General features: G+C 37.0%; 1 protein-coding gene across 1 annotated transcript in view; it reads right to left on the bottom strand.

Moving 5' to 3' along the window:
* The window catches only part of DISC1 (DISC1 scaffold protein), a 181,917-nt gene that overhangs the window by 108,368 nt on the left and 61,287 nt on the right, over positions 1–12,262 (bottom strand). Inside the window, exons 7-8 of the mRNA XM_034061203.1 lie at positions 11,882–11,984; positions 933–1,121 (exon numbers count right to left, since the gene is read on the bottom strand). Of these exons, the coding sequence (XP_033917094.1) occupies positions 933–1,121; positions 11,882–11,984 (292 nt within the window). The remainder of the gene's footprint in view (positions 1–932; positions 1,122–11,881; positions 11,985–12,262) is intronic.

Here is a 12,262-nt window from a genome sequence, read left to right as displayed (position 1 = left end):
GCCTATGAAGAAACTTCATACAATTTTAAAACAGAGGTGCTTTCCTCTTCTTCAACCACCTTATAAGATCTGGAAAAGGAAAGACATTTCAAACCCCTAGAGCTTTAAAGTAGCTCTCAGATTTATACTTAGCTGTTTAGAGATAACTATAGTAACTGTACATTTGTAGTCAATTAAATGTTATTCAGTCTTTCCATTTAATCAAGCAGCCAGGCCACTTTATCTGCTTAACCTCAGGAGAGGATACAGCAGATAAGAGGCTAAGTCAAGTCTAGGAACGACCATGCTGTTTGTTAATTTGTCAGTAGCTTTCAGAGTAATTCCAGAGAACTTTTCTAATTCCACCGTGACACTACAACCCAAGCACAGTTCTTACGGTTACATGTGAGATGTATTTGGCGAGCTGTTTAAACCCCAACTCAAACTAAATTTACAAAGAGAACTCCTGCCTTATGAATTAGCCATCCCTTGCACCTTGTACATTCAGACTCATCACCAAGTGTTTTATGTATATATACATAAACACACTAAATATTTAGTTACATATCCTAAATGCGTTGCTATTGGCACAGCCAGTCACACCTACTGCTTCCACATAAAAGACCACATATGTTTCTCTGTATGTGAATACATGCACATATCATCATCACTATTATAAAAATGGGCTTAGAAAACAAAGTTTTTGAGAATAGGGCTAAGAGATTTAAAAAAATCTGTATGTTGCTGGGATACCCCTTCTCCCCCCTCAGACTCTCTCACCTCAAGTGGAAACAGCTGAGAGCATATTCAGCATAATGCTTATGTAGGTCCTGGCCAAACTTACCTCAGAAAAATCAGCATATTTTCTGAAACGTAGGATGGTTCATCAAACCCTGTAGATATCTAGGATCTCACAACCGAGCAAAAGCTGCAAGAGCCTGTGAACTACTTACCGAAGGCAGTCTCTCCTTCTTCAAGTTCTTGTTTCAGTCTGGTGTAATCATCTTTGATTCTCTCTAGTTCTCGGACATTTCTGGCACTCAGAACCAACAGTTCATTGAGAAGTCCTTCCAGCCCCTCCTTCTCTGATGTTAATGATCTTATTTCTTCTGTTAGGTCCTTCGCAGTACCAAAATTACTTCCTGTGTGTTTTGTGGGGACAGGGGGTAGGGAGAGGAAAGAGACAATGAAGCAGATACTTGCAACATCAGTAAATTACAGAGCAGACAAGGGAAATTAAGCAACTATACTTCCCAAAAGCAACTGAAAGATCAATCTGAGGGGGAAAGAGCAAACAAACAAAAAAATAAACAAAAAAAAATAAACTGCTTTGCAAGCATCCATTTCAATAATATACTACAAAACCAATTATGCTTGTAGCAAATTTAACCTTATACATACAGTAACACCGTGTTCAAATTACAGATATAATTTACAATTTTTAAGAAAACTTGTTCCTAAGGGTCCATACTTCAAAAAATGTCATACTGTAATTCACTGGTCACTACAATGTGATCTGTCAGACCATTTTCTTCTCTTGGAGGACACCTCAACCTGCAATACTTTTGAAATAGATGCTATCAATCGACTAGAACCTGAAGCATTTCTTCTTGAACAAAGCAGCACTATGATGTTGCTCCTAACAAGAATCAGAAGACTGCTTATAAATTACACACAGCATTTCTTAAACAGTATGTAGGCCTGTGTGAAGACCATCAGATGTTCTTCCGAGAGACCATATTTGAAAGTCACAGCTCTCCAGTTCTGGTTCTCCCTGAAGCATAAAACCTCAGACACATGCAGAATACCTCAGTATCACCAGCTCACACTGCTTTGCATTTTTTAAAAATGACTGGCTCCTTTGGACAGGGATGCAGAGTCAAAAGTTCAGTTCTCAACTGGTTTGGCAGTATAGCCGAGCAACATTTGCCCACTTGACCTTTCTGAATACCATTTTTGTAAGAATCTGAGAGGTATGTTTCCTTACTTCACAGGGAAGCCTTGAGTATATATAGACAATACAGTCTGAGATGCTCAGCTGTTAAATGAATTATAAATAGCAACAGAGTAACTATTACAATGCTACATTTACACAGACAAACCGGTGTGTTTTCAGTGATTCGGTTGCTTGGCTGGGGGGAAGAGAAAAAGAAAAAAAAAGAACAACCCACAACTTTAAAGAATACTCATTTCCATGTAGACTTACCCAATACAAGATAAAAGATCTATAGCACAAGATCTAAACTCTAGCATCATCCTGACTTAGCAAAAATTTGGTGGTATGATATAATAAATAAAGGCACTTGGAAAATTTAGTCTTGAAGCAAATATATAGCACATTCAGTCACACATGTAAGGCATATAATGGCTTCTGAAGTGCATGCAACGACTTTAGACTCCAGAAATAACTACAATACCATCAGCATTATTAAGATATAAAGATGTCCTTTGGCTTCTGTTTCTGGAATATTATAAAACATTGCTTACACTCAAGAGAGCAATTTCAAAGTATAGTTTAGAAAATTAAGACATAATCCAAAACATTAAATCCACATCAGAGTATTCTAAATTGTGGCATTACATCCTTTTTACTTGGTGTCTCAAGAGTTTTGGTCACTAAGTCTTAAACAGGAATGTTTTGACTGCTGTTCAGTTGCTTCAGGACAGAGGAGCGAGTATTTACACTGGTCAGAAATCATTGTCAACTGCTGAGAGAGGCTTCACTCCTCCAGAATGTAAGAGTGAACAGAAGCACTTCCAGCAAATAACTACAATCATCCTCCTGAAGGAAAGAAGCTGCTGCAGACTGAAGTAGCTGTATGGAGACAAGTGCGCCAAAGGGAAACTGCACTTCCAAGAATTTTGAGAAAAATGGTATCGAACAAGACAAATTTAAAGACTGTACATTGCAAGGCATGGTAGCCTTTGTTTCATTTTAGTTTAGTCCTAAGGCTATGGTAGTTTCAACCAACCCCTTTTCCCCACTTAGAGATGACACTTTTTTTGTTTCTATTTAAGAGTTTAAAATTCTCTGATTTCTAATTCTCAGCTAAAATCCTGCTTGCCAGTTCTGTCTTACAAAGAACTCTACAATTAAATAACTATAAATATGCTTTACAAACAATAGGATCCCATGGCTTACCAGAGCATTTATTGGGAAAAAACAGTGCAATTTTTATTATCCGAATCTGTCACATGTTCCCAAGTGAGCAAAACACAGCAGCAAGAACAGCAAGACAAAAATCACCAGGAAAATGGCAATGATTCAGATGCTTCTAAGGCAACACGACTTCCAATTCAACAGTCCACCTTTATACACCTGAATTCATCCCAAGCATCAAAGCACAAGAGCCTTAATAAAACATGAAGGCAAGAGATTCTTCATTAGAATTTGGAACCTGCTCTTGCATTTTAGAAGTCAACAAGAAAGGCAATACGATATTACATATTAAAGTTTCATACATAGTGAATGGATCTTAATTCCCAGAGGGAAAGTTTATATCAAAACTGAGGCTATGAGGAAATGGCATTAGGTACATACCCAAAATCCAAAACACAGGTGCTTGATGTAGCTAACCATGACAGCAGAAGTGTCTGGAAGTCTGCTGTGAAAATTCAGAAGAGTGCACACAAACTCATGCACAAGTGCCATGAGTGAGCTCCTGACCTCAATCATAGCAACCAGAAGAGCTGCTTTCTAAATGCCATGAGAAGGTTGATTTAAAAATTAATATATAATGTCTAGCTGCCAGCATTAAAAGACACGTCCTTTTAGGTTGGGTTTTTTTTATTTGGTAAGAGACAAAGTCACATTTAATGCTGTAAAAACATTCTGAAGAGGTGTCAAAATATTTTCTTCTGCTAATATCCTGAAAATGCTGAAATCCTTTCTTTTGATGATAAAATATTTTTCCTAAATGAACACAGTAACTGTTACTTTGTCACCTACTCAGAGCTATGTTTTATATAGCAGTACCGCTGGGAGAGTTCTGGTTGGGTGATACTATACAAATAAAGTCAGTCCTAACTCTTCCCAGGAAACAAAAATCACTGAAGCTAACGGAACTGTTCACACAGAAAATCTGTATGGAGACAATAAAAGTAAGGAACTAATAGTTTAAGATCAAAGCTTAGCTTTTTGTCTAAACCAAGACAGAAACAGGGATTTTATGAAACAGACCAAAGGGCAAAATGCTACTTTTCCCATCCTTCATCCTGTCTCACAATGATGTTTACTACCAAGTATAATTTTAGCTACTTCATACATGTTCATATAAACACATTGGGCACAAACTGGTACACCAAACGCAGAAACCCACAAATTCAGAAACCTGTTTAAAAACCTCCAGGATTGAAAGTCTGATGCTTTATCAGAATCTTAAATCTATTCCATTTCAACTTGAACACATGAAATCAAGACTGCTTGGGCAATCATGGGAAGTAAAACTGGTATTACAATAAAATCTGAAATCATTCACATGAACTCAACCAAACTGATTATACTTCTACAACACTGAAAAGTCAAATTTTAACTTTCCAGCTAATTCAAAGTATCCAGTGTTCTCACCAGGTTGAATTACATGTTTGCAGTACACTGTCATAAGTAGCTGAGTAGATATACTTTACTTTCAAGAGGCTGAACAGCACCATTACCTTGAAAGACAGCAACAAAACCCCAGTTTAAACTTCCTCCTCAATCTTACCCTCTGGGGCTATCTCTTCATATGAATCCTTCATAACCCACTCTCTACAGAGTGTCACATCAGGTAAGCTCCAGTGGTTTGATGTGAGTGCCAAAAATACCAGCCAAATCAAACAAAACAACCCACACTGGGAAAACTAAAAAAATTAAAATTATCCCCAGGCACAAAGTAGCTATATAACTGCTTTTATTCACTGCAAACATAAGTAGCATATTGGTTTTCCTCTCTTCCCAGAATTTTATTGGTATATCTATACCTAAATAGTGCTCTGCATATCAAGTATACTTTCTTTACACAGAGTTACATGCCACAGACTCAAGTCCGTTATAACAGCTCATTGTTAGGTTTTACTGTATTGGCCAGGTTATTGCCAGTTTAGTAGCCTCAAACTGACATGAAGTTGTTACCATTTGCCAAAACCAAACTGACTAAAAATATGGTTGACTAAAAATCTGTTCCATTTTGTAAAAGCTAAACATGTTATCATTTAAACTTTACTGAATATTTCTCCCCTTTGAAATGTAAGACAAAGTTACTGGCCCACAAGGCTTGTAATTCCCACTTTTTCTTGTATTACATAAGCTCTTAGTTTTCATTATTTACACTTGAAGTAGAGTGGTAAGCCCCATCCCTACTGAAACTATGCCCAGTGTAGTACAAGCAAAGGAGACATTTTTTCCATTCACAGAAAAGCATACACAATGGACACTGGCTTGAACGTCGGAAAGAATAGACCTATCATTCTTTATTATTACCTATAAGCTAATTCTTCATAGGCTAACACCACTACCTTTCATAATACATAAGAAAGTGAAAATTTCTATTTTAGCTTAAGGCATTCACTACCATGGTATTTATCAATGGCACTGGAATTCAAGGCTGAAAATCCTCTACCCTGTGATTAATGAGAATACAAACTGATTCCAACACCAGAAAAAAAAAAAAGAAGAAAATAAATATAATTCAGCTACTCACAAAGAAAAGAGAAAAACCTAAAACCATGACAGAAATGTAAGATTTTGGAAGCAGTGCCATTGTGTTTGCACCTCTAAAAAAGACAAATAGCAAATGAGGGACAGCCTACCATCTCCTGAAACATTTCACAAGAATTCCAGCATATCTGAATCATAATTATTGTTTTAAGCAACAGCATGTGCCAACACTCTCATGAAGCATAATGCAACTAAACGATTGATGTGATCCTGAAAGGTAAAGTAAGAAAAGCCATCTAGAAGCAGGCAAGAGACCTCATAGACATACATTTGAAGGAGGAATTCTCTGCCACAGGAAACCCTCTTGCTACTACACTGAACCAAGTCACCATCGAGTGACCAGGAAACACCACTTTCCCCCAAATCCCCGCCCCCCTCCCCAAAAAAAAGGTGAGGGAGCATAAAACCTCAGCAATAATAAAATTTCAAATCAATAACAACTCAAAAACTCAAGTGAAAATTATCAATGAGAAAATGCACAAAAAGCTGTAGAAAAAGGCAGAGGTTTGAAAGACAGCAATTCAGCAAGACTGAGACACAACCTATTGCAAGGAGCAATAGCTACTGGTGACTGTCAGGCCACCAGATACCCTCAAGTGCCTGCACTGGGGGTGATAAGTATAGCCCGGGAGCACATTAGTCCCCGCAATTTACTATGTGCATTAACAAATAAATGGCTGTTGCAAGTCATGCATAATTTCTTAAAACATCGTAAAGGATGCCCAACTGAAAGCACCTTCCCCTCACAGAATCACAGAATTCCAGCTTTTACCTTCTAACATTTCTCCTTTGAGCACAAAACCCTGGAAAAGGAACAGCCAGAGAGACTACTCGACCTTCTCTCCTGCTCCAGGGATAGTAGCTCAGGTAACAAGAAAGTAAGAGTAAGTTGTTACAAGACTGCCTTTTACAACAGAAGCAATGATTTTCTGCTGTCTGGTCACATATCATGCTGGAACTTCAGCTACAACAAATTAGCCTTGAAGTTCACTGAAAGCCAGTAACATCCAGCAGTCTCATTTGGAAATGAGATGAAAAAGACAAATAGCATAGTTATCTGAGGTCTGTGTGACTGTTTGAGAGTTGGGTTTGGGGGCTCACTGGTGTTGTTTGCCAAAAATTGCATCACTTGCAACCATACACAGTGGCAAATTTTACTTCACAGAGCATAATGTGACTGTTGCGGGAAGACATTCCACTACACAGTATGCTGGAAACAGACGTTGCAAAGAGGCATGAAAAAGAATTAATCTTAATATGCCTCTGAACCGTTAACCCACACCACTGCTGCAAGCAAGAATGTGCATGTGTGGAACCAGCTATGTCATCTGACAAGACACAGAACTCAGACTCCAATTCATCAAAAATTAAGCTTCATAAGTCTGAAGGCCTTTTGGTTACAGTTCCTTTCTGAGCCATGCAGAATTTGAGCATCAAAGAGGCAACAGGTCTAGTGTTAAGTTTTGTGGAAATACACTATCTAGTGTATATGTCATACTATTTATAAACTATACTTCTACACTAACACAAGGAAAAAAAAAACCCTTTTTGTTGTACTGCTGGAAATCATCCCACAACAGCATTTCCAAGCAGCTCCCCCTTGCAGGTATTTAATGAAATAGAGATAGCGCTAATCATAGGATGACACATAATCTCTCACCGGTATAGAGAATTTTAAGATCAAAAATGTTTGTTGTTTTTTTTTTTAACTACTTACAAGTCACCTCATTGTAGCTTCTGCATTTGGATATAATTTGTGTTTGCAAAAACAAAAGGAAAGTTAATGACATGCATCTCAGATAACTACATGACAAACTCAGTATTTCATTCATGCCTGCTTAGCTCCCTGCTAGCCACTTTCTACCTATCTAATCCCATGCTATAACGCATTCTCAAGAGAAAAAAAAATCATGTAGAGCTATGAAGACACTGCAAAATGTATTAAACAACCTCTTTTATTATTCAAATATAGGAAACACAAGATTACTACTAAAAATTCATTTTAGCTTACAAATTCTCTCCTATTCCCAAATTATTTTCTAAGGAAAAATGAGAAGCACACAATTTCTCATACACAATTTGTTCTCCTGCAAAACAGCCCAAAGTAGGTAAATAAATTTTAGTAATATTTCTACAGTTACATACACACTCTTTTAGCATACCATCCTATATGAATTTTCTTACTGGTTTAGGATTATTTAATCTGCAATTTATTCCCCTAAAACATTTCATGCTCAATAGACACACAATGCTAACAAAGAACAGAGCATCATGTGCTGTGCTCTTCCCGTAACTAATGACAGAATTCTTATAATAAGCATATTAACAGCTACTGCAAGAAGCAACTGTTACAATAATCACATGCAGGTTTCTAAGCGCTGACATTAAGGTGTTTTATTTTAATAAAAAACAACCTTACTAGATGCTAAACCGTAACATTTCATCGATAAGTATTTACAAATGTGTATGTCAACAGTAACATCTCAGGCAATCAGGAGCACTTGTTAGCTATAATTAGCTGAAGCTACAGACTTAAAAACCATGAACAATATTGTAAGATTCTACTAATTATGTTTGAAAAAAATGCTGGACTAGCATCTCAGGTGTATTAACTGCAAGTTATTTATCACAATAGGCAAATGCCTGTAAAAGTAAGGGAGTTGTTGATATAAAGGATCCAAATTGTAATCGCTGATAAAAATACTTCTTGAACATTTGAGTATGTGCTGCTTCTCCCTCCCCCAAAATCTCACTGTGATTTAATGACTGTATTTATTCAATGGCTTTCAGTAATCAAAAGATTCACAAACTAAGTTTCTTTCTCCTCCAAATTGAACTTTATGCTTCTTCCAAGGTCAAAATAATGAGAAGAGACACTAACATATGTAGCATCATCTCTTATATCTTTACAGTATTATTTTATCTTAAAATTAAAGGTGTTGTATTGACAGAACTAATAGAACTGTCATACTTACATTGCATTCATTATAGTATTTTCCTCACAAAAAAAAAAAAAAAAATCAGTTATATTCTTAATGTTCTGGTGCAAGTACATCAGTACTGTAAATCAGTGTGTTTGGTATAGGAAGTACAGTTCACGTAGAAGATAAACATTACCCTGAAGCTATCAAGGTAGCTATTAGAGGATGAGTTATCATGCTTTCCAAGTCATCACATCATTAAGTCATTGCATGCAAGCTCCGAGTATGCATGTGCCACTTTACTATATTCTTAAGCTCATAGAACCATAGAATAATTAGGGTTGGAAAGGACCTTAAGATCACCTAGTTCCAACCCCCCTGCCATGGGCAGGGACACCTCACACTAAATTGTATCACCCAAGGCTCTGTCCTTGAACACCACCAGGGGTGGAGCATTCACAACCTCCCTGGGCAATCCATTCCAGTGCCTCCGCACCCTAACAGTAAAGAATTTCTTCCTTATATCCAATCTAAACCTCCCCTGTTTAAGTTTTAACCCTTTACCCCTTGTCCTATCACTACAGTCCCTAATGAAGAGTCCCTTCCCAGCATCCTTATATCTAACTTCACTTTTAGGATACATTAATACAGATGTGTGCAGTTACCTTTTTGATTTGACACTGCTCCAAAATCACTTAATTCTAACTGCTTCCTCAAGAAAAATGCTATGTTAAAGAAAAGTGATGCAACAGCTGTTTAGAGTTGATCTCTGTATCCATTAGTACTGTTGTTCAATGTAATTGTTAGAATGAATGATCTAACTGCTAGATATAAAAGCAGAAATAACAGACATTTATCCCTGCCTCATGTTTCCAGACTAAATTAAAACCTCTATGACCAAGCTTCATTATTACTTCATATTTAATCTATACACTATAATTCCCTCTGAATTTCATGCTATTCCAAAACTGTCCCTAAATAATTGTGTATTACCCAATTGATGATTCTCTTACCTTATAATGATTTAATATACTCAGGATGTTCATTAACAGTCTGTTAGCTGCCTGACAGTTCAGGGTATATGTAGGTAAAGTATCTTGTTTAAAACTTACCCAGTTCTTTAAAGGTTAAGACCTGCTTCTTAACTATGCCTTATTTAAGAGACATCATTCATTTATGGCTAATGCAGGAATATACAGAAACTGAATAATTCAGCTTTCTCTGTATTATCCACTGCTCACTGTTTTTGCCTTGTTAAGGAAAAAAAAAAAAAGCTATTTTTATCTCTTGCTTCCTCTTTCCTCTTCTGCATTTATAAAATCTTTTCTTCCTGACTTGCTTCTCTGCTCACTGCAATTACTTCTGCACCCTGAATTTCTGATTTTATCATTTCATGCTTTAAGACTAAAATACTTCCCTTCTCTCCCCCCTCCCCGTGTTTGTTGGGGTTTTTTTTATTTTCCCTTCTGGTGGTCAGAGAGATCATTTTTTTTATTCCCATATTTCCCCATATTCTCTGCACACTATTCTTCATGTAACATAAACAAAAGCCATCATATCAACTAAATGCATCCATACCTTATGGCAAGAGAAAGGAATTACAGTATCCACCGTCACCAAATTACCTTTTGTCCTTGATTTTTAGCCAGTTCCCCCCAGAATTTTGCCTTATAACAACTTAGGATTGTAGCACAGTCATTAAAATTCCCTGATGTGAGAGTTTTTCAGGGTAAGAATTAAATAGAAGAAAAAAAAACCACTACAAAAACAACAAAGGAACAATGCTTATCACCAGTACTAAGAAATAGTACTGACACTTCTTAAAAATGCATAGAAAGGCAATCATCGTCCCAGTGCTGTGCAAACAGTTTATAGAAACATCAGCATTAAATTGTCTTTTGAATTCATCCCTGAAATAAGAAACCTCTTTTAACACTTAGAAAGTATAAAAGAGTTAAGAATGCTTTGAAAATCATCCTCAAGTTGTCATTTACTCTGCCAAAGCTTTGGACTGAGGTACATATTTTCTGGCCAACTGCTTCCTGCTGGCAACATGAAGCAGTTGCATGTCCAGTCTGTGGGATATTTTGTTCTCAAGAAAGTGATAAAATGGTTGGGGAAAACTTTGACCCTGTTTCTGAAAGCAAGAAAATTACCTACATTCAAACAGCCCACAGGCAGAGAAGGATGATTGTTCAGCTCACCTCTCAAAGTTGGACACAGAGAAATAGAGAGTTTCTATTTTGGAAAGTTGTTATTAGAAACAAGGAAAATGAACATGCTCAGCACCAATACAAGAGCTAGTCCTTAATCTCCTTTAGGACTTTGCTCAAGCCTAATGTTATCCACTTCTGGCAAACAAACCATGTAACACTGCACAAGGTTTCATCTTTTAAAAAATCCATGCATGCCAGTGCTAGATTCTTGTATCTAATTGAGAAGGTAAATCACCAACACATAGCTACAATATGTCACCTCGACATGTATTAAAACCCTCTAGCCTTTCTTTACTTAGTGTAACACTGGAAAATTCATTGTACTCAGGTCTACATTCCCCCTACTCAGCCTCCTCTTTGAGGCAGGTGTCTAGCAGAGACACCTACTTACACACCTGCAAACAATACATGGAATTGAAGTAGAATAGAAAATCCACCTCTTCAAACTTGAGACGGAACTGTGCTTTGCCTTCTTTTGTTCAAAAACAGTGCAGTAATCCCAAATAAATGGTATGTAAAGCTGTTATGTATCAGGCTCTCTAATCACATTTCAGTGTTTTACTGGTTGTAAATAACAGGCACAAGTGCTCCACAAACCAAATTGCTCTTTTGCTGCCAACATTAGTGGCTTAATGATCTGAACAGCAGAAGCTGCCAATTATTGTATTCCATTTAAAAGTGTCATTTAAAGCCACATTTGTAATTATTATGCCTCTCCTGTAAATTTATGCTCTTAACTAGTATATAAGTTATATAGGCATATAACTTGTAAGGTCCAGGAACAGCTATTGATAATTACTTATCAATTTCACCTATGGAAAAAAATGTTTTTTGCCTGTTTGATGCCTACCACACAGCATCCTCTTTACCAGTATTTCCCAGCCACCCAGAGGGGTCTGAAATACCTTACACAACACAAGACACATCCTGGTTACCCAGACTTGCCATAACTTCAAGGGATCTACATACGAGAGCATCAACTTTCCTAGGAAGTCTCAGATATTAAAAGCTCAGCAAGTGCTCTAATGCATCACTCATCAATGTTAGTCCTTTTCATTACTTAAACTTACCTGAAACAGCCAGCATTTTTGCTTCAAGTAGAGCTGGTAGTTGAGTCTCAATATCACTCACTTTCCTCCTCAAAGTACTGCAGAGTTTCTGACTCGTGCAAACCTAGATCAAGGCAGACAGCCATGATATACAATTCATTCACTGGAAAACATAAGGCAATTTAAATGGGGCTTCAAATGTTCTTAGTTTACAGACATGACATAACATCATATGGCAAGGTAGGGAAGCTTAATAAAAGGTGATGTTCTTACAGAAATACCCAACACAAATCAAAATTTCCAGGCTTTGTCGCACATTCTATCATAAAAATAGGGAAAAATAGTAGTATTAGCTACCTGCATGAGAAAGGGCATGTATCATTACTAGATACTGAGACTGCA

Source organism: Melopsittacus undulatus, chromosome 3 (genome assembly GCF_012275295.1).
Source record: "Melopsittacus undulatus isolate bMelUnd1 chromosome 3, bMelUnd1.mat.Z, whole genome shotgun sequence".
NCBI classification, from domain to species: Eukaryota; Metazoa; Chordata; class Aves; order Psittaciformes; family Psittaculidae; genus Melopsittacus; species Melopsittacus undulatus.
The sequence above is the reverse complement of the archived record's forward strand: the minus strand, read 5'-3'. Positions and strand labels throughout refer to the sequence as shown.